The sequence below is a fragment of the Alligator mississippiensis genome, chromosome 1 (genome assembly GCF_030867095.1).
Source record: "Alligator mississippiensis isolate rAllMis1 chromosome 1, rAllMis1, whole genome shotgun sequence".
NCBI classification, from domain to species: Eukaryota; Metazoa; Chordata; order Crocodylia; family Alligatoridae; genus Alligator; species Alligator mississippiensis.
This window is the reverse complement of record NC_081824.1, coordinates 278,410,893-278,433,334: the sequence shown is the minus strand read 5'-3', so window position 1 is coordinate 278,433,334 and position 22,442 is coordinate 278,410,893. Positions and strand designations below refer to the sequence as shown.

The 22,442-nt window shown below is 42.6% G+C and overlaps 2 protein-coding genes across 2 annotated transcripts in view; both read right to left on the bottom strand.

Annotated features, from left to right (window-relative positions):
* LOC102559891 (multidrug resistance-associated protein 1) overlaps positions 1-4,784 on the bottom strand; it is a 68,114-nt gene extending 63,330 nt beyond the window's left edge. Inside the window, exons 1-2 of the mRNA XM_006277435.4 lie at positions 4,694-4,784; positions 256-317 (exon numbers count right to left, since the gene is read on the bottom strand). Coding sequence (XP_006277497.2) covers positions 256-317; positions 4,694-4,717 — 86 coding nt within the window. The 5' untranslated portion in view covers positions 4,718-4,784. The remainder of the gene's footprint in view (positions 1-255; positions 318-4,693) is intronic.
* A 2,720-nt stretch (positions 4,785-7,504) lies between these two features.
* On the bottom strand, positions 7,505-22,424 carry RBM11 (RNA binding motif protein 11). The gene is made up of 5 exons (XM_006277434.4): positions 22,229-22,424; positions 15,519-15,681; positions 11,869-11,947; positions 10,720-10,813; positions 7,505-8,343 (listed from the first exon to the last, which is right to left on the bottom strand). Exons 1-5 carry the CDS (start codon positions 22,328-22,330, stop codon positions 8,011-8,013), a joined length of 771 nt encoding a protein of 256 aa, XP_006277496.1. The 5' UTR covers positions 22,331-22,424; the 3' UTR covers positions 7,505-8,010.
* Positions 22,425-22,442: the final 18 nt, after the last annotated feature.

Genomic DNA, 22,442 nt, shown 5'->3' with positions numbered 1-22,442 from the left:
TTAAAGTTTAGCACATATAAACTCTGGCTTTAAAGACTATTCTAACAATGGTCTCAGATTCTGGATGATTACAGTATGAGACTGAAGAAGTGCGCCTGTGCCCAAAACCTTGCAAAGAACAATTTTTTCCAACTAGTCAGTTACTATAATAAAAGATATCACATTTACCTAAATAACCTTGTCAGACTAAATACAGGGAAGCTTACAGTCTATAATGAAGAGAGCATAAATAGCAAAAAATAATGAGATTCTTACCTGCTATACCAGGAATATGTTACCTTACTAAAGAAGGAAGCATTTTCTTCAGGACTAAATTTCTGTAAAAAACAAGAAATCAACAATAACAAATACATGTTACTTTAAAGACTGAGGAAGAAGGATATGTAATTTACATTTTTCTTTATTGACTAAATGTTTAGGATATCTATTTTCTTCTAATCAATGGTAATAGGAGGTAAATACATACAGTAAAGTGAAATAAACACCATGTAAGGTACAAAAAGATGTAACTAAAAGTAATTTTTCTTTGTCTTCAGTATTCCAGTGACACAATTTATATAATCTACAGGAGAAAGAAAATTCCAAGCCTTAAAACTAGAACTTGTTTGACACGAAGTGCCTCACCTACAAACAAAACATGGAACAACAGAGATTTTCAGCTCCGATTTAATGGACACAGCTCACCTCCTATAATCATACACCTCTATGGTAGCATAGGTAATATGGTATGAAATGCCATCTTTTAACATCTATCCAGCATTATTTTATGCTCACTTTGTGTTGGTACAAATAACTACATCACGAGTGAATCAGAAGCAACATAAAAACCCCCTGCCTTGCAACATTAAAACTAAAAATGTCTTGCTTTCTTTTTGACAAACTTAACTCTTGGAGAAAAACCAATTGTTCATGCCTGAGGGTGAATAAACTGTTTCTATACCTCAAAACCAGCAGAGGTAAGGTAATGTTCAAAAAGGTATAAGCAGAAGAGGAGGCTTGTTTGGCATTTTCAGTTTCTTATACCTTGCATCCCTAAAAACAAACTTAAACTGTAACCGAGTTTGGGGACGCTGTAATCTGGATCCACACCCCAGAGGCTAGGATGGCTTCTAGGCACTAAGCACATTTAAGTAATACACTCTATACTTCAGGTTTCCAAAGCAACTTCAAACATTTAGATCCTTAGTTGGTTAATTTCTAATACAAATTGCATTTCCAAGTCCTAATTGGTTTGAAAAACTGTTTTTAAAGACTAAGTCATACTGTTGTTAAAAACAAACAAACAAAAATCATGGTTATTTCTCTAGGCAACACCACATAAAGCAAAAATAATCCAAAAAAAAGATGGTAAGGGTTTCCTTAGTAACTTTTTTCCTTTATTAACATGGAAAATCTTGTTCTATGTTTCTCATTATCAAATGAAGAAAATCATCTTTTAGAAGGTGTTAAGGTTGTAATGGTTCACTATTATTTGTGGAGGATAATAATTTTATATTGACTATTTAAGAGCATGAGTCATATTCCCTCTTCTACCAATATCAAAATTCTTATACATCTCAGAAGGCTCTGTCTATTCTTCTGCCCTTATTTTTTTGTCTTCATAAGAAGACAGATTTAGAGAATGATACACTAGGTAATACTCTAATGTGATGTGCACCCATGCTTAACCATTAATACACAGGACAACTGTCAAGGGCCAGTCTGGAGTACTGTCTCATACAAATTACTAATATGTTTTTGGCAATGGAAACGTAGTCATTTAAAGGCATCATCTTGAAAGCACACCCAGGTAAAAATACTTCAGGTGCGACATCTGTTCCTGGTTCTGTTCTGTCAGGTATGACATCTGTTCTGCCAAATTGGGGACGGGGAGAGGCTTTCTATTTTGTAGCTATTTTTAAGCTTTACTGTTTGAAAGACTGGAAACAAAACAAGTCACTCATTTTTTCAGTTATTGCTTTTAAAAGGAAACACACTTTTATGATGGTGATGATGACAGTGGTGTTACTTTGTATTATGCAACATTGTCATAATGTTAAACAGAGTGGTTTTCATTCTCCTGTCTCTTAGAGGTTCTCTTTAGCATGCCATGCAGTGGCTTGGGAAATGGGAAATAATTCAAATAGCATTTTTTTTTTCAAAAAAGACACATTTTCATTCAGGAAAAGGAGTGGGAAGTTTTGAAAGGTAGGACAAGGGATAAATGGAAACAGAAGTGGCTCCAAATAATTATATGGAGTTAGCAAACTATTTGGTTTTACCTACTAAAGAAATCTTTTTGCTTTTTAGTCACAATACACAGGGCCCATTAAAGGGGTAAATGGTCTCCAAAGCTGCTGTCCAGTGAAGAAAATCCCATTTCAGTTAAAAACAATTCTACAGTTATTTGAATTTATGACTCGGAAGCAACAGCACTTTTTACTAAGGACACAGGACACTGAGAAGTACATTGCATTTCCATGATGTGATACTGGTCATTAGTACACAGTGTTAACATTATTCTGATATGTTTCTATTTTTTTAATTTCAGTTACTATTTTTTGAGGTAGCAACAAGTAATGGTCCAAAATCTCTTCTTTGTTTAGTACATAATTGCAACTTTCTCTTTTGCAAGACTGACTGCGCAAAGCAAATTCTTAAAAAACATAAGAATTGCCATTTACTGGATCAGACCATAGGTCTATCTTTTCCAGCACCCTGTGTCACACAGGGACAAAGAGTGCATGCTGAAAGAGAGGGTGAACTGGGTGTGACCTCTTGGATGTTTTAGTTGTTATGTGCAATCATTTAGTATTTGCATCTACAAGTACTATATGACTACACAATAACTGCAGTTACTGCACAACAGTGTCGCCAAACAGCTCTTAGGTGATGCTGACTGCAAAGGAGCTCATCGTGCCATGCAATATTACTGCATGGTCAGCCTCTTGTGTAGACATGGCCACTGAGTGCAAAAGAACTTGCTTTTGCTAGTTTAAACTTACCACTTACTAGTTTCATTTTGTGACCCCTAATTCTTGTATTAAGAGAGAGAGCAAGCGAAGAGAAAGTAAATAGGGATTTATTGTTTTGTAAATCCTCATTGTGGCCCCACCTTGATTGTCTCTTTTTGGAACTGAATACGCCTTGCCTTTTAAGTCTCCCCTCATATGGCAGCCCCTCCATACTGCTACTCCATCCCTGTTGTCACTGGAAAGAATGGCTTGCTACCAAACCATAATTATGTCTCATCAGGCAGTTTATCTCCACAAATATTAGTATTCCTGGGACAAATTTAAAATGTGTTTCTATTTGTAAAAGCTGCAGAAAAATATTTAATATAGGAAATTCCCACTATCCTTTTTACTTTGACCCTACCATTGGCCCTTATCCTGCAAGCTCTGGCAGGCATGAGAAGGCTGCTTACAGATGTAAAAAAAACAAAACAAAACCCACCCAAAAAAGTGCTTTATTTTAAGCTTGGCGCACCACTGCACCAAGTGCCGTGCATGCCCAGAAGAGGTACTACATTAATTTGACTCGGTTTGCCCAACGTTTATATAGATCATGTGCGGCAGTGGGGCTTTTGGGGGCTTTTATCTAATAGCTGATTGAATCGACTATTAGATAAAAGTGCTTTTATCTAATAGCCAATAGTGACTGAATTGGCTATTAGATAAGAGTACCAGAATGCCCTGCGAAAGTGCTCAATCTATACATTCACTGGGGAACTGGGTCCAAGTAATGCAGTTCCTCTTTCGGTAAAGCGCCTTCCCCGCTACCATCTCTCAGCGCCTGAGATGCACACACCACTTTGGCACAGATTTGATCATTCTGACCTAAAAGCAAAAAACCCAACCCCTACAGCAGTGGTTCTCAAAGTTTTGAGGTTTTTTTTTCATGGACTACTTGCAAATTACTGAGGGTCTCAGTGGACAACTTAAACTTTTTGCTGTACAAATCAAAGCACACCGCTCCTATTTTAATAGAAGTAGTCTTACCTACAAGTACAGATACTTTTGATTGTTCCGCAACGGTTCTGCGGCCCGCCTGGATGGCCCCCCAGGTGTTTGAGACCCTCTGCCCCAGGTATTTCTGTTAGCAGCCCTCCAGGTGCCAAGAGCCATTAGGTGCCAGCCTGCAAACCCGCTAGCAAGCAAGCCTCTTCATTGACAGGGCTGCTGTTTCCACAGGCGGGACAGGCCAAAGGTGGGAGAAGAGGTGCAGAGCGGGATGGCCTCTGAGATCAGTCCCTCCGGGCGGGCCAGCCTCTTCCCGAGCCGAGCACGGGAGCGAGAACAGCTCCAAAGGCCGGCCCCGCCCGGGAAGGGGGCAAGCTGGAGGGCAGACAGCTAGCCCAGGGCAAGGGCCTTCAGGAGGGCCACAAGGGCCTCTTCCCCGAGGACAGGAGAGGCCGCCACCCTGCTCTAACACCACCACCCGGAGCTCGGTTTCTAAGACGCATCCTGACTCGAGTCATTTTGTCCTCCCCGCAATCCCACACCCTCTGGGGTTTTTTAAACGTGTTGAGACTAGGCTAATCCCGCCTGTTCGCAGAAGAGCACGGACGCTGCTCCTCTTCCCCCGCCCCCCCTCATCCATTCGGGGCCAGGCTCCCCCGGAGCGATCAAAGCCCTGCCGTGTCGCGACAGGGGGTATGACGACATGCCCCGTCACGCGTGCAGCGCCCCCCGCCCCGCCTCGCCCGCGATACCTCGTGGCCCCGGGCGGGCGGCATCGCCCCCGCTCCCGGCTCTGCGCGCTGCGGCGGGGAGGAGCTCCCCAGCCCCCGCCCAGGTGCCCAGCCAAGCCTGCTCCTCCGGCCCGCCCAGGGAGGCAGGAGCTTCCCCCCAGCCCTCCTGGCCAGGAGAAGGAGCGGGTTTTCCGTGTGCATAAAGGCCAAAAAAAAGAAAGAAAATATAGGAGCCTCCTTAAAGGATAAAGGAGCCTCTGCTTGGTGATGGCTCCCTTTAGTGTTGCCTGGGGCAGTAACCGGGATCAGCCGGGTTCCTGTGTTGCTCCGAGCAGCGGCAGGATTCGTCCTCGGAGAGCTGGATTTTGACCCGCCAAGAGCTGGAAAGCAACTTGCACCAGCTAAAGATCTACCTGCTTGAGAGAGCTGTGCGAGCCTGCATGGCTTGGGGATCCCAGACTTAAAACTTGGGGATCTCAGACTTCTTCAGGGATGCCTGAAGAAGGGGGCTTGCGCCGGGAAGCTAGCAAGGCATTTTGTTGCGACTGCTCGGTTGGTCGAAGAAAAGATTTTGGTCATGTTCACTTGGTTTTGTTTTTCAGTCGTGTCCAATGCTGCTGTTGCTATCACTAATTTGCTGCTCTCTTTTCTTTTTCATGGGCTTGCATTCACTCCGCACAGTTCACAGGTACTTTGGACTTGCCTGGGACAATAACCAGGATTAGTTGGGTTTGTAATTCTTTTTTTTTGTGCTTTTTTTAAAGAAATGTTTCATGTTATCAGCCAAATCAAGTCCAAATCCATGATTCAGTCCAGAACCATAAGTGGCCCTACAACCCACAAACATCCTCCACCCCCACCAGGGGCTTCAGATGTTTCCAACGTCTTTTGGCAGGCATCCTATGTGCAGGCCCAAGCTTCAGTTGCCCCCAAGTTTTGCCAGTCCTCAACCATATGGCCAGAGGGGCAAGCTAGGGAGGAGCCTCCCTTTTCCAGAAAATGGGCTTTAAGCCCCAGCACCTCAGCAGGTACTAAACCATGCCAGAAGAACAGTTATCCCAGAGAGGGCTTAAAGAAAACTGCCTTCTTGGACCCAGATACATGGTGTTTCTTCTGCCAGTTGGTCTAAGAAAACATATCACATCTACCCAAAGAAGCTTGCCTGTATTACTAGAGTGTGGGTAGTGCCTAGAAGCCAGCCTTGCCTCCTGGGTGTAGATCCAATGTCCCCACTGGATAAAGGAGACACTAACCTTGCACTTTGCAGGGGGCAGGCTGCTTGGTCAGACACTCTGAACCCATGGGTCTCAGATGCCAGCCGACCCTACCCCTCTGCCTGAGCTTAGCCCAATAACCAAGGCAAGCCTAGAAGGTCCAGCTCCTCCCTGCTCCACTGGGCTCTGTCCTTGGCCTTCTTCTCTTCTCCTTCCAGGCCAGTGAGGCACTCTTGGGCAGCATTTCTCAACCTATGGGTCATAACCCAAAAAGGGGGTGGCAAGAATATATGATTCTTGCAAACAAACTTTAAAAATGGATTTGCCTTTATAGGAGAAAAACATGGCTTTTCCCTTGCAGGCTGGCAGTGTCCCAGCCTGTGAGGGGCTGCTTGGGGCACCCTATGCCCCAGACTTTTCACCCCCTGCTGCTCCACACACTGGGGGGGCTGGGAACAAGGAGCAGTGGGTCAGTACTGGCCATTGATGTTTACAAATGGGTCCTGGTACAACAAAGTCACTGCTCTAGGGTGCTTCGAGATCCTGGCAAGGATGCTGAGCAAGGTTATGTTGAGAATTGCTTCATTAAATTAGGCAGGAAAGTTAGGTCAAAGCATCAGGTTCTGTCCAGGTAAGCAAGAAAAGGGGCTCAGAGACAACCATACTGCAATCTAGGTAACTAATACAGGTGGGCCAACATGAGGTATGGACTAAGCCTGGAGGTTTCAAACAGGAATCCAGTGTTAAAAACATTCTGCCCTATTGTGGGTTTTTGGAGTTCTTTGCAAGAGAAGAATTGCTTGTTATCTTTCTGAGGCAAAAATGAGTGAAAACTAAGAGCTGGGGTGCCTTGAGTCCCAAAAGGGTTGAGAACCGCAGCTCTAGGCATTAATACTGGACAACTTCTTTAGCAAACTAATCATGCTGCCCACACTCTTCCTCTCCTTCCTCTTCTCTCTCAGCTTTCATTCTCAATCACTGAGGGCAATGCCATCATCCTGATTGTCACTTTGGCTTGTAATGTGGGCTCAGACCAGTCTCCATGCTTCTACATCCAGGATTTAAGTTCTTTCTGCATGATACCGTTAAGATACAGCCTCCCTCATCCTTCCACACAGTACTATAATTTAAGGTAGTGATTGTAGTGAATTACACTTTGTTACAAACGATAAGCCAGGCAGTGAAAATTAGGGGGGGAAAAACCATTTCTTTCGTTCTACATTATTCCAATTAATCACAGCCCAACACAGTGATGTTTTTCATCTGTTAGGCAGGAAACTATTTTTCTTCTTAGCATATAACTGCTGTAGAAAGTAACACGAGTCTTGCTTTTGGGTTACAAATCAGAATACCCAGTGACATTTTTGAGCCAAATTCATGTATCCCAGTAAAATAGGTAAAGAAAATATTAACAGATAAATCTGTAGCAAACTGGCATCATTTGGAACATGTAAGTAAATATAGGCTCAAGCCATATAGCTACAATTGCAACTACTGTACTCATAGTTGCACTCAGGTTTATCATGTAAGCCCAACTGTACTAATATCTGTAGAATATGAGGTCTTAGTCTGTCTGAAAATATACCTTTTGATAGGAAAATTAAATCAAGGCAAACTCTCACATTTGAAAATTCCTCTTTATTGTTGTTTATCCCTTATTCCAAAATAAAACTGGTTATGAAATCCCAAATCTTTAATTCTACCCAGTTTTGACAATCATTTGAAGACCTCTGGACTGAGACCTTACCTTCATCCAAAAGTAATACAGTTAAATGCTGCACTTGTGGTTGCTGAAAGATTCCTATATTACTGAAACAATATTCATTACTGGTAAGAGAAAACAGCAGGAAAAAAAACAAACCCTGTGTTGTCCTTTATTAAGAAAACCTTACCTTCTAAAATATGTCTTATATCTTTTTTAAAGGATTTATTCCTTTAAATAAGCCATGATTAGCTACAACGTAAGGTACCTTATGTATAATAATACCTTCCAGAAAACAACAGGTTGTGAATTTTGTAAATCTGTGTTTTGTAAAGTGCAAAGATGAGAGAGACAGACTTTCCCTCTTAAATAAAAAAACAAACTCAAGTGCCATAAAAAATTATTAATCCAGTTACATCATATTAACGCCTTTTTTTCTTGGCTTTACACTTTTTGTATTTTTGGTCATGTTCTCTTTGGTTTTTTCTGTCATTTTCAATGCTGCTGTCACTATCACTAGTTTGCTGCTCTCTTTTTCTCTTGCGTGGGCTTTCATTAACTTGGTACAGTTCACAGTCACTTGATTGTGGAGGGACCCACTCAAAAGAGCTCTGCCCAGCTTTGAAGTCCTCAGCAGGAGTCAGATATGGTGAAACGGGCAACTCTGAGGATGGTGGAGGTGTCATCTGATAGTAAGGATGTTGATACCCCATTGGATTGCACGCAGCATACTGTTGTGCTAAAAAATGGCTCATCTAGAAAAACAGAAACTGAGTTATTAATACAATATTTTAGACTAAGTTCTGACAAGGAATTGCTGTATGTTTGACAGCATCTCTATTTAAACTGTTACTGTGTTACAGCTCTAAAATCTGCGGTACTTTCCCATTTTCAAATATCTATACAATATTAAAATTATGCCATGGTGGGCTATTTTAATAATATCTTAAGTCAGGGCTGGATTAACCCGTTAGTGGGCCCTAGGCAAACAAACTCATGGGTCCTGGGCCAGTTGAGATCCCTCTCCCTACCCCGATGCTACCGCCGGTAAGGAGCAGGGCTTGGAGCCACTGCTAGAAAGGCAGCAGCAAGGCCGGAGGAAGGGAGGGGAAGGGAAGGGGGACAAACAGAGCAATTTGCGCTGCCGCCGCAGAGGGAAGGACCCAGCAGCTCAGAGTCCTAGGCATGTGCCTACTTTGCCTATGTGTTAATCCAGTCCTGCCTTTAGTATCTTCATATCTTCATCAAATTAGGCAAGAAAGTTAAATCAAAGCATCAGGTTCTATCCAGGTGAGCAAGAAAACAGGCTCAGAGACACTACGGCAATATAAGTAACTAATATAATAATATAATCACTAATACCTTGTGGGAGCAGGGAAAGGATGTGACATAGGTAGGTTGGATGATGCAACCTTTGCTCCTCAAGATATATTCAATGTGATTCCAAACTAAAGGCAGCTGTACATTACAAAGTTTTGCCAACTGTATTTATCTTGATCAGATGTGTGAACAGGAGCAACATAATTATGCCACCCACAGGCCGTTACTGCACACATGGATACACTAGCAAAAATCACACTTTTGCTGATATAAACTGATTACATTGAAAAAGCTACAGTAACAAAATGTTCCTTGTGTAAGCCTAGCTTTCCTAAAGGTAACATCAACGTACATCTAGAAAAGTTATGGCAGTTAAACTGATGTAGCTATGCCTTTCCCTTGGTTATGATTCCTCTACCTCATCTGGACAAGTCTGTATAATTTAGGATATTCCTTGGTTTGGGAGATCCACTGCTCTTATGGTAGCAGACTGACAGCATAAAATGGCCATAGAAATTGACCCAAATGGTAAAAGTTGTCAGCCTAAAATCTATACTCAAGTCAATGGGCGACTGGTGCCTCCCAAGTCTGGGGGGGCACCAGTGGGGCACAACCAGAGGGGTGGTGCCCCAGCAGCTGGTTGCCAAGTGCACCGGCAGCACAGCAGCAGCATAAGTAATGGCACTTCTGCGTGAGCCAATTGGGGGGGGAAGGGCACAAGTGCTCTCTGTGCCCCCCTACAAGCCAGAGCACTTGCTGTCAGGGGGGGCACAAGTGCTCTCAGGGGGGCACATCCCCCCCCCCCCCCCGGAGCCTATGCTCAGGCTTTTTCATAAATACTGGGCAACCTCAATGTCAGACACACAGCTTTACAGCAGTGGTTCCCAAACTCTGACAGATTGCATACTACCAATTTAAACCTGTACAACCTTAAGTACCACCAGGTAGGGGGGGTGTGTGTGTGTGTGTCTGTGGTAGGGTGTGGCTGTGTAGGGGAGGAGCATAGGGTATGTTGGGGGTTGTGTATATGTGTGAGGTTGCGGGGGCAGGGTGTGGGTGTGTGGGGGTGGGGACTCAGGATGCCCAGCCAGCGCTGTACATTGCAGCAAGAGGCATAGCCTCTGCTGGGCAGTCTGTATTGCTGGTCCTCTCCGTTCTCACTGGGCATGAGAGGGAAGCCCCACACACTGGAGCCAGCTTCTTTCCGCACCCTGCAAGGGAAGGCTCCTGGGGCTTCCCTCCTACCCTGCACAGCCCTGGCAGGGAAAGCAGCTGGCTCTAGCACACAGGGCTTCCCTCCCATGCCTGGTGAATGCAAGTGCATGTGCAGCATGTGCATGCTGCACATGCACACGGGGAACGCTGGTGATACAGATGGTCCAGCAGAAGCTGTGCTCCTTACTGCGATGTGCAGCCCTGGCTGGAGCTGTGCCCCACCAAGTGCCTGTGCCAGGCATGAGTGCCCTGAGCACCCCCCTCTCCGCTGCTGCCACGTACTGCTGACAGGTTGTCTACATACATGGTATGTGTATCACAGATTGGGAACCACTGTTTTAGAGCATGATTCAAATCCTGGCTTGGAAACCAGGAACTGAAATTCAAATCATGTTTATAATGTAATCTGCTGTGATTTTCATTTTCCCTGATCAGCTGAAAATGTGAAAGAACTTTCTATTAATAATGACCAGAAAAAAAGGATATTCAGAAAAGACAGCACCTGAATTGTTGCCTTTCATTTCACATGTAAGTCATTTTTCTTGCATTAAAGGAATGGCAGTAGAACAGATTTGTAACCTTTAAACCAAACTTACCATCTTCTGAAAGACTGAATAATCCTGAGGTAAATTATTGCTCATTGGAAAAGGAGTAACAGGAAATGGAGAACTGCCATAAGACTCTTGATTTCTATGAAAACAAACATAAAGATGTGATTTCTGCCAAGACTACTTATTTTTGAGGAATCTATAACTGGGTGAATAAAATGTTAAAAGTTGAACAAACTTCTGTTGTAAGAGCTATTGTTTCAATGAAAGAAATTAGACCAGGGGACTAGAGACTACTTGATCCCAAAGCCCATTGAAGTTCACAGATTCTAAAGACCTTTGGATCAGGCCTGGGACTGTCTTTTTTCCCTAAAATTTCTTCCACAGTTTTAAACAAAAACACTGAAGACTTTGGTAGAGTTGTCAGAGGCAAGTGCTGTTATGGTAATTTAGAATTATGTGTTCTTATATTTAGGACTTCTATTTGTACACGAACAAGCAAAAACCACCAACCAACCAACCAACCAACCACAAAAAGCCCAAACACCTCACTGAGAGTTTAAAAACTGATTCCCTTTATGACAGTCTTTTCCTAAAAATTCCCACTCTAAATGTCACTCATGTGAACACAACTTCAAGATTTTGCCACATCTCAGTTCTTCTGGAAAAAGAGATACATAAAATTTGTGCTACAGTCAATTTGTGAACAACATACTATTCATTTTAAACACCAGAATATTAAGAGTCAGTAATAGGAACCAGGCCTAATGAGTCAGCAAGGAGGGAGTCAAACACATTACAATTTTTATTTTTGAGGCATCTACAGACTGATCTCATGTTCTAATATTGTTTGCAACTCTTAAAAGCAAACATGCTTCACTCCAACAGATTCCCCATCTACAATATACTAGAAACAGTAAAGGTCTGGCAGAAAGTGTTTCATATATCTTGAAACTAGTTACAGCAATAAATTATATGCTTGGGTTCAAAACCAATGCCACATGAACATTGTGTCAAAAACTGAAATCTTAGTATTCTAGGTATCTTCGGTACTTTAAAAGTAAGTGATTAGGAAAGCTATTTCAGATTCCTCCTTTCTTCCCCCACAGATTGACTTAAGCTAGTATGCCAATTAAGTTTTAAATTACATTTTCTTTAACACTATGCAATGACTATTTCAAAGATCTTTTTTGTTACCTATATGTTGGTGAATGTATGTCAACACAGTTCTCAAAGCCTTGGATAGGGCTGTTTACCTCTGGTGAGTAGGAACTCCCTGTAGAGAAAATAAAAATGCAATATTTGTTTTGTTTCCTCTTATGACATGAAGTAAGAGCTAAAAATCAGTCAGTTGTAAGTCCCATCATAGATGATTAAAGCAGTTAAAAGATTAGCCATAGAATGGTATTTTACAGACCATAAACATTACAAAGTATGGTTCTGCTGCATGGAAATAATTCTGACACTCTTGTAACTTCATTTGTTTCATTATTTGCATAAGTGTAATTGAAAGCAGAATCTATAACACTTACAAAATGAATTTTCTCTGTTCATTGCTAAGATTTTTAAAAGTGCTTATGAGAGTTTGAAACTTACATCCCATTTTCAAAAGAGACTTCTGCACTCATGGACCCATTTTTTAAAGACACTTAGGCTGTGGCCAGATATGCATGGATGTTTGGTTCCCTGGGAACAAGTAGTGGTGGTGCACCTTGTGCTGCCACTAGTTATCTCCAGGAAATGCCTGTGCCACATGCCCTCAAGTTACCTGGTGTGGGGTAGGGGAGGTTGGGGTCAGCACTGGCCTGGCCCCAGCAGCCTTACCTGGGATTCTGCAGGCCTCTAGGGGCTGCAGCAGCGCTGGCAGCACAGTGCAGCTCTGGCGGGCCAGGCTCTGGTTTTAGGTAGTGCACACTGCCACTGCGTGCTCCGGTCTGCTTTTTTTTCCAGGGTTTTTTTTTACCCCTGTGTATCCACACTGCTCTCTTGTATTGTGGAGAACAACTGAATGTGTAGACATGTCTGCGGCACCAGATTCTGCACAGCCACACTCGTCTGGACACGGGCTTAGGTGTCTAACTCCTTTTGATTTCAACAGAGGTTTTAGGACCAGAGGAGATGAAATTTCATTCATGGCCTATCAGACTATCACTTTTGAAAATTTCACCTCATGCCAAATACACTGTTTAGATTTAGTTGCTCATACGTTGAATATAATGACTCTAATCAATGTCAGTAATATATTAGGATTGTAATTGCATAGTAGTTTGTTACTAAGAGCATGCTGGCCAATTATTCTGTGTTCAAAGGGAACAGGAAACACTGTGCTTAAATTGCAAGGGAAATTTCAGTCAGATAGTATAACCCTCAGACTCTGAGAATGGCTAAACACTGCAACAGAATATCTAGTAAGGATGTGGAACTGCAGTCATTTTTAAGTTCAGCTCAGTCAAACATTTGTCTGGAATTGTTTAGACTTGGGAGAGCCTACCTTTCAGTATGGGTTTGAAGATGACCTTTAAGATCCTTTCCACATTCATTTTTCTATTATTAGAATTTATATGCATGCAGTCTACTTTTAATTATCCTTCTCTTTCTACTTAGGGTTCCAATTATTCTTGCCTTCATTGTTTGTAAACACCATCATAACGTCTTGAGCATTAGAACAGGGAAATCTAGTTAGAGACATCTATTTGCCAAATATATATTTTCTCTTTTTATGTCCTTTCTGGAGTAAATAAATATTTTGTTTAATGTACGTACAGTCAAGTCCATTACAGCTTTCAGTTTAGTTTATTTATAATACTAAAGAACTGTGCTGTTAACGTGCCATGTGTAGATGGTTTAAGTGTTGGTAACTCATGCAAAAGATGACTGGGTAATAGATGTCAGGTCTTCCAGAAGGAAATGTGCCATTGATAGAATATTCTCTGAAATACATTTTAGAATATTTCATTTTGAATATGAACTACTGAAAAGTCCGTTTCTATTCAGCATAAGAAAATTAGAAAATCCATTTGAACTCATAACAGTACAGAGTACGACATAAGTTTGAGCCCTCTGACTGACCCAGGGTTAAATCCAGATACTACTGAAGTCCCTGCCAAATCTCAGTAGATCCATAGTTTGGGCCTATATAAATAAATCCTAGGGTGAAAGCTAAGGGGAACAGAGAAACCAGCCTATGAGATCCAGAACTACAGTTAGCCACATTTTGTAACTGTTGTTTAGTCTGGCAGGCCTTTGGTTAGCTATATTGATATCACCGTAATATTAAAGGTGTCATAAGCTCTTTGAAAACATAGCTTTACTAATATGTCTTATCAAATTCTAAACCACAGTTTTAATGTCTAGTTTCAGTTTTCACTTGTTATGACAGACTGAGTTTCTATTCATAGAGAACCCCATTTTTTCACAGAAGTGATAAGTGATTTGTTAGGATGCTCTTATATTTTATATTGATTCTGCATGATTAAATGGATAGCAAAGATTGCATCTAGGCTGGCAAACTTCAGAGCTATAAAATATCAATTATACATCTTCTTTAATGGTAAGGAATGGGGTAGGATGTAGTGTAAACATGGCTTCCAGAGCACTAATATAGCAGTGTGTGGGTTAGAAACATTGCCTGGAAATGCTCATTTATTTCACTGGGGGGGGGCGGCAAAAATCAGTCAAATGAGTGGAAGCATTTTACTGATCCAAAACTTTATAAAACATTTTTTTTTTTAAAAACACAAAATAAAATATAAGTCTAACTTAACTATATTCTTCCAACTATGTACTTGATTGAATGTTTGCTTTTATTTTCTTAACAGTCATTACTCCCCCTCCAGTATAAAATGTGTATAAAATGTGTATAAAAATGTGCAAAATGTCTCAATATAAGACTTGGTGTACAAACAACTAGTAAAATAGTCCACTGTATGCACTCATAGTCAAGTTCTGAATTCATTTATACTTCTCCGAATTCAGGTTGACACCTAGATGTTCACTGCTGCAATGAGAATTTGTTGCTATGTTGTTCTCAATGTGTTCTCTAACATCTTTTATCAGTTACATTCTGAATCCTCCCATCTTCCTTATTTCACTAAGAACACAAATATTTGCTCCTTTACTATATGGCTAGAGATAGGCATCACCAAATAAAGCTGATTGGCTGTGTTGGGATGCGCGCACAGAATCTTTGGGATGTGTCTCTGTAAGTGGGGAAACTCCAGGTTTCCCTGCTTACAGAAACATGTCCTGAGACTGTATCAGAGTGAGCTAGACACTCTGGTGCAGTCCTGGGAATAGGGCTGCCAGTCAGCTGATTCGTGGTCCCAACCCTGGGACTGCACTGGAGTGTGGTTGAATGCTCAGAGAATCCCAAACATGGGAACCTATGCAAGCACCCCCATGGCTTTTTGAGCCTGATCCTGGGGCGCGCAGGATCGGTCCCCTAAAGACCTGGGAGTGCCTTTCTGGGGCAGTTGATGGACATGGGTAACTCCAGCGGATTGCGCTCTCCCTTCACAAACCTAACAGATAGGTTAAGTAGCACTAATTGGTACCATCTATATCGCGGCCACAAATTTTGGGCATTTATGGTGCTACAAATGCTATGGATGCCTGTTTGCTTGGCCTTTGTAACCATAATTTTTATGGTGACAGAAAGGCGATATCTGTTTCCACCCTTTGAATATAAAAACACTATTTCTTCCTAAGAAAATATGGTAGATTGTAACACCCACAAGGGGAGTAAATATTGGCAAGTTACACAGCCACTAAAGTCATTTTTATAAAGACAGAGAAAAGTCACATTAAAGGACAACTAAGTTGTTAATTACTAAAATTATTAAACTTACCAAATCGATACTGTACTTTAATTGGTCTTCCATATAAACGGATTCCATTCAGCAAAGCTATAGCATAAGGCACTGATTCTGTATGCTTAAAGCAGACAAATCCAAATGATTTTGGTTTTCCTTCTTTGTCCTTACAAATGGTCACTTTGGTTAATGGTCCAGCCTGCAAGAAACTTATATTATTTTTTTCATAAATTCTTAATAGAAAATCAATTTTTATTCAGCTTGGAATTTTTATTTCACATTGATGAGTATTTTACCATCACTTGATTTAACATACTTAAGACTCTACACAATTTAACAATGCATCTTGTTCTTTATTGGCATCACCCATCCAGTTCAAGTCCCAGGCTTTTAGCAAGTGAATGTTAGCTGTGCACATTTTAAATGGTAACAAAGCACATTTTACATATGCACCAAGCATCTTTTTGATAACCTCACATATTTATTTACCTTTTAAAATTATAAACTTGTCATGACAGGGACTGTTCTGTGCATATGCAACAGACAGCCAAATCCTGATGAAGGCCTTTGGGTGCTTCCAGCACAATTCAAAATATGAGTAACACCAACTCTGCTCAAGTGACCTGTTCCTTTCTAGTCTGTCATCTATGCTACTTGCCACTGAAATTCAGATAACAAGAAGTATCATTAGATTTTTTTTTTAAAGCCAAACAAAACTAATAGTAAAATAGGTGGACCCGTTCCTATCTGTGATGGAATTAACATGAAAAACTGTCAGTTCTCTATAAAGCACTGCCGATTCCTCATCATAAATATGTAACCAAAAATTAATGGACACTGCCAGGTGATTATACTGTATTACTGCTTATGAAAAACATTGGGTCCATATATCTCCATTGGTAAGTGATCCATCTCTGTGCCATTTGTACTGCTTCAGTATTGGGGTAGATTTGTAGCAGAACCAAATTAAAAGTGGTTCCACTTACAGAAATCCTGACTCCATTTTTCAAAAATTAGTAATTTTCATTATACTGTATCCAAGACCATAGGTGAAGCAAGGCAAAACTGAATAAGCCAAAAGAGCGTGCTATTTTTTTTGTTGTCACTACATAATGAAGACCAAGAAAAGCTGTCCTGTGCAGGAGGTCTCCAGAGAGATGATCTTGCCTCTTCAAATATCTTGAAATATTTGGTTTTAAAAAGAAAGAAAATTTCTGTTGCAAATCATGTGCACTCTTTTCACCCAAAATATAAACATGCCATTTTTTCCTGAGTTGTTTGACTCTTCAAGGCAATATTTTTCTTGCTAATCTGCAAGCGTCCTAAAAGTAACAGGCATCCGTCTGCTGCTTCATTTTGACTAGCGAAGATAACCTGGTTATTCAAGGTCTCTGTGTATGTAAATAAAAAAATAATAATTTGATGCTAAACCAAGTTCACCATTTAAAAAAGTTAAAAGTAAACAACCCCATTTTTATTTTCTCCTTGTTTGGTAGGAAAAATACTATGGTACAGAAGGACTGTATGGGACTTGGAACTTGCTTTGGACTCTCAGGTACAAGAATATAGAATTCTAGTCAGCAGAAAAGAATTGAAGACAGCCTTGAAGTGAGAAGGATATCCTACACAACAAGAATAAGAGAAGAGAAGGCATGTCTGGATGAAGATAGAATAAGTATGGAGAAAAAGGATATATCAATTTGGAATCCTAAGGACAGGAATGATGGGGGCTAAAATGATGAGATGAACACAGACTGGATCAGATCAAGATTCATAGAAGACTGAATTTTGGAAGCATCATCCTTTTTTTTTTCCTTTGGAGAGAGCACATTCATTTTCATTGTCATAGAACACAAAGTTCACAACTTTTATAGGGAATGACATAATTATTTATAATATCAGATAACAGAATGCTTTATACTTCTGGAAACATGTAAACCTGACTTGACTTCTCTGTATAGGCCAACAAAAGTTGAAGACAAAAAAAAAAACTTTATTAGTCCACATAAAAAGGCTATAATCCAATGACTGCTGATGTCATGTCTGGGAAACAAGGAAGTGTGGGACCAGTAACCAATGGGAATCAAAATTGGTGTACCAGAAGCTAGGCCTAATAGATGAATAAAATAAAGTTGAGATATTGGGTTTATTCATCACCCATTTTTGGTGTCCAAAATTTGGCATCACCGCAGCCACATGAACTGCTTGCTGGGACTCTGGGATCCATGTGACACTGAGAGGCCTTCACTGCCCTGATTCTGCAATATATCCTCACCAGGCATTCAGGGAAAAGGGAGAAATGACATCACCACCTTCCCTTCATTGGCTTTGGTTAAATCTTGAATCCTACCTAAATTATGGGCCTTGCCAAACAGGATATTTAGCATGTTTTATTTAGACCATAATAAGCATTATCATGCTGTACTAAAAGCTAGTATGGGTGTTGTGCAGGTGCACAGTAATCTGATCTTTAAGGCTAGGGACAGACATTACACATAAATCGGTTTAACTGATCAAAAACTCATTTAAACCTGTAACAGAACAGATGTTCAGCGCACATAAACCAGTTTGAAAATGGCTGAAACCAGTTTGAGATACTACATTCAACCAGCTTTATCAGACTTAACTGATTTGGCTCAAGCCAGTTTATGCAATGTCTGTCCCAGACCCCTTGCTGGTTTAAGTTAAACCAGACTCCCCCAGCATGGTCTCTGGGCTGGGCAGGGCTCTCTGCTCCACAGCAGAGCTGGCCCCTCCCCTCTGTTCCCTGGCTGCAGCTTGGCAGAGATTGCAGGTGTCTGTCTGGCTTCCCTCTGCTGCCCCCCTCACCTCCCCAACCCCCTGCCTTACACAGACACCTCTCAGCATTAGCTAACAGAACACATGCTGCTTATGGTCTGTGCTGTGGCAGACAGGACGAAGGCAGAATTGACAGGTAGCTGGTAATGTCCCTCTGTTGTTTTCTTAATGAGGTGATAAACACTGTGTTATCAATTCCCTGCTGGGCTGAGTGGGAGGGAGGAGAGGGTCCCCTCTCTAATCAGAACATCCTGCCAGGGCCTGGCCACTCCCCCCTCAGTTCAGCACTGGAAGGGAAGGGAAGGCTACTCTAGCACCCCCTGGCTTCTAGCCTGACCCATTGCAGGCATGTGCCTGCATTTCTGGGATGTCTGCACAGTTACAAACTTATTTTAGCCTAGCCAGTTTAGACTAACCTGCAAAGATTGAATCAATTCAGGCTCAGGCTTTTTGAATGTCTGTTCCTAGCCTAATTGTAAAGTGCAACACGGTGCAGGACCCCAGCAAGACTGGTGTGGGGCTGGGGCCAGGAGAACAACCTGCTGATTGTTGGTCACAGCCCCAGCCCCGCACCACAGCTGATTGTCAATCCCAGCTCTGGTGCTGCACTGAAGCTGTGCTGGTATTATTTCTGCAAAGCAGCCAGACAATAACTGTGATCATATATTACTTAATATATGATCTGGAGGTACTCCTCCCTGAAAAGGTCCCAACTTTGCCACGATACAATTACATTTACTGCTTGAACACAGCAGTATTTTAAGAATCAAAAAGCAGATGCTTGTATTTTAAGTGCAGTTAACATGTCCTAAGTGTAACGTGAGACAATTCCATATATACCTTTTTCACTAGTGCTGTTATTCTCATTCTATTGCATCTGTTATATTGCTCACCTTATTGCTTCTTTCTTCCCTCTCACCATCTCTTTTTGTCTTCAACTTAGTAACAGTCTTGCTAAAATAACCAAAACTGAATCTTTTTTCAATTCTGCTACTGTGACCAAAAAAAGGCAGTTAAAAGCAAGGTCTAAAACAGCTAAATGCTGCTGTTTTTCAGATCTCCAGGCACATCTACACATGCACTTTAATGCACAGTAATCTATTTGACTACACATTAAAGCGCACGTAAAAATAAAAGTAGCATTATGCTAATGTTCAGTAAGAATCTACTGCGCATTAAGAGTCATTAAAAAAATGCAAATGCACTACTGCATGTTAGCGCAACCTAATGCACATTAATGCATGTGTAGGCACACCCTTTGAGTGGTTGACAGGCTGTGTGTTATATTTGTCTTTGTCTAGCAGCAAGGCTGCAAATAAAACTCGGCAAAGTGCCTATATATTCTATTATTGCTGCTTCTCCCTCTCCTCCCCTTTTATGTCTATATCAAGGTAGCAGGACTATACGCTAACAAAAGCCTCAGAAATAAAAGAGCTCTAGGATAACCAAATCTGCCCCCTCCCTCCCTGCTCCCCTCCCTCCAGGACTATCTTTAATACCCTTTGAGACTGTCTAACAACGTGGGTTTTTTTATAAAGAATGTCTGCAGCTAAAGGATAAATGAGTGAATATTTTCTTTTTTAATTGAAAGCTTTAATGCTTAACATTTTTTCAGTGCTTCCAGTAAGTTTTCCCCTTTTCTAATAAAAGCTTAACCCATAAATGGTAACTGTTGTCTTGGGAATAAAGTTGAAGTTGCCACGTATATCACTCTGATCTTCATTTCACTAATTTTTGTATGCTGATTGTGACGTGAATCTCTGTCTCTCTGAACCTATTATTTCAAAATTAATATAGAGTAGTGAAAAGAGAAAAAGAAGGTTGGAGATGAGCCTGGAAAAGGAAAATGAAAGAGACAATTTCATTCACCAGCATCTCTGGAAAAAGCTAATTCAAAGATCAAACAATGAGAGGAGCCATGACAAAGGATTCAACTTCTTGGTATCCAAGAAAGAACAATACTCATCTGTAATGATTTCTTCCATAATTAGCCTTTCTTTATCATGAGTGAGAAGGTACCCTCATGCCGGTGAATTTATAATTTATTTCCTTCACCAATAGCAGAAATAACCACCACCCACCCAGCTCAACATTTAAAATGCCAGGAGCACTGAATGCATTCACAATAGACAAGCAAGGAAAGAAGCTGCTTAAGACACTCACTGGCAAGGCAGGCAGCCATTTAAATCTGTCTGTGCTTCATTAAGGCTTATTCCTTGTTACTCCACAGCCTTGCCTCTACAGCAGCCTCAAAACTGATAGCACCTAGTCTATTTCAGAGTTATGAGCAAAGTGGTTGTCCCAGCTTAGAAATTACCTCTTGGGAAATTTTCTGACTGGCCAAATGAACCCACTTGACTTTATTTAAAGAAACATTTTAAACTATGCAGTTATCAGCATGACCCAAATATAAGTACCATCTCCTTTCCAGTGCTTTGAAGTTGGGAGTTGAGACCAAAGTGTCACCAAGGTCTCATGGGCAACCTAAGGATTAATGAGGCTCCAATGCTGTTGTAGCAGTAATGGTCCAGGAAGTAGGAGAGGCAATGATTTTGGGGAGGTGATCAACAGCAGAAGTGGGAGAGATGTTAGACAAGCTTCTGGGCACAAAAAAAGCCCTTGGGGTGCAGCTCCCAGCTGTAACTCAGAGTGCTTTGCAAAAATCACTCTGAGTTACAAGTTACCCCAGACCAAACAGAAGTTCACTGTTGGCTGCAGGGGAGAGCAGGGAATCTAACAATGGGCAGCTCTCTGCCAATACTGCCTGTTCTCAGAATAGGAGGGGGGAAAGACAGTGAAAGGCAGAGTCTTGGGGCTCCCCAGCTGGTGCTGAAGGGTAAGGTGGGTGAATTGCAGTCCCCTTACCTGGGAGGAAGCTCCATTATACCCAGCCAAACCTCCAGGGGGACTGAACTACCTCAGCTCCCTTTCGCTTCTCCCATTCTGAAAACAGCAACAGGCTGGGAGCTCACAGGCACAAGTCACAGAAGATGCTGCATTTTGAAACATCTTTATCTCATGCCTCATGCTATGAGGGTTCAGATTTTCATGCGATCCTCCACTTTCAAAGCTGCATGCAGCCCTGCACTTGTATTTTGGTCACAGCTATAGACTGCATTCTATGGCTAGACTGGGCAAAAACTGTCATTTCTGCCTGCGCACTTCACGCCTGACAGCTCGTCTTCTCTCCCAGTTATGCAGCCGGCCCAACAAAACCCAATTGCTGGAACAATCCTTGCCCATGGGGTAGCATCACCGGCTCTCTCAATCTCAGCAGGACGCCTGCCAGCGCTGGCCTTCTGCTCCATGCCCACGGCTCCTGGGACCCATGAGGATCACGGCTGCAACTTTCCAGGAAGGAGGGACCCTCAGCGCTCACAGGGAAGAGACCACAACTCCAGGCACCTGAAGATTTATTCTTGGTCTCGTGCAGGTGGGTAAGAAACCAGGGCGAGGACTGTTGGTAGGAAACAGGACAGCAAGGGGGCACCCAGGGGTCCAGAGGGGCTCACACCACATGCCTCTACCCTACAGGCCAGGAAGCAAAGAGGAACAGCCCCTGCTCCATGCAGAACCCAGCCACTGGAGCCACCCCTAGACCTGGCCCAGCCCCCCTTTCACACCATTAACTAATCCTTTGTGAAGCCCCTGCCCCCTCAGAACCCTGCTCTACCCCATTTATAACCCTGTACCGGCATAGTCCAGCCCCCTGTCTTGGCCCCACCCCCTTTAGATCCCCGCGCGTAAGCAGCCACATCCCCCCCCCTTCCCTCAGACCCCGAGCTGACGTAGCCCCGCCCCCTCCCTTGGCCCCGCCCCCTCCTAACCCTCGCACTTCTGCGGCCCCAACCGCTTGGACTCTTCGCGCTGCCTGGCCCCGCCCCCACCGTGGCCCCGCCCCCTCCCGGCGGCGGCCCCGCTCCCCGCGCGCTGCCGGCTTCCGCCACCTGCAGGAAGAGCTCGTAGAGAATCTCCTCCCGCACGCGGCCCTCCAGGTTCCCCACGAACAGGGTCCGGTCCGCCTCCCCAGCCCGGCCCGGCGCCGACATGGCGGCACAGCCCGGGATCACTCAGCCAGCGTAACAACCCCGGCCCCCTACCCCGCCTCTACCCCGCTCCGCACCGGCGCGGGGCGGGGCCAGAGGCAGAGCAGGGGTGGGG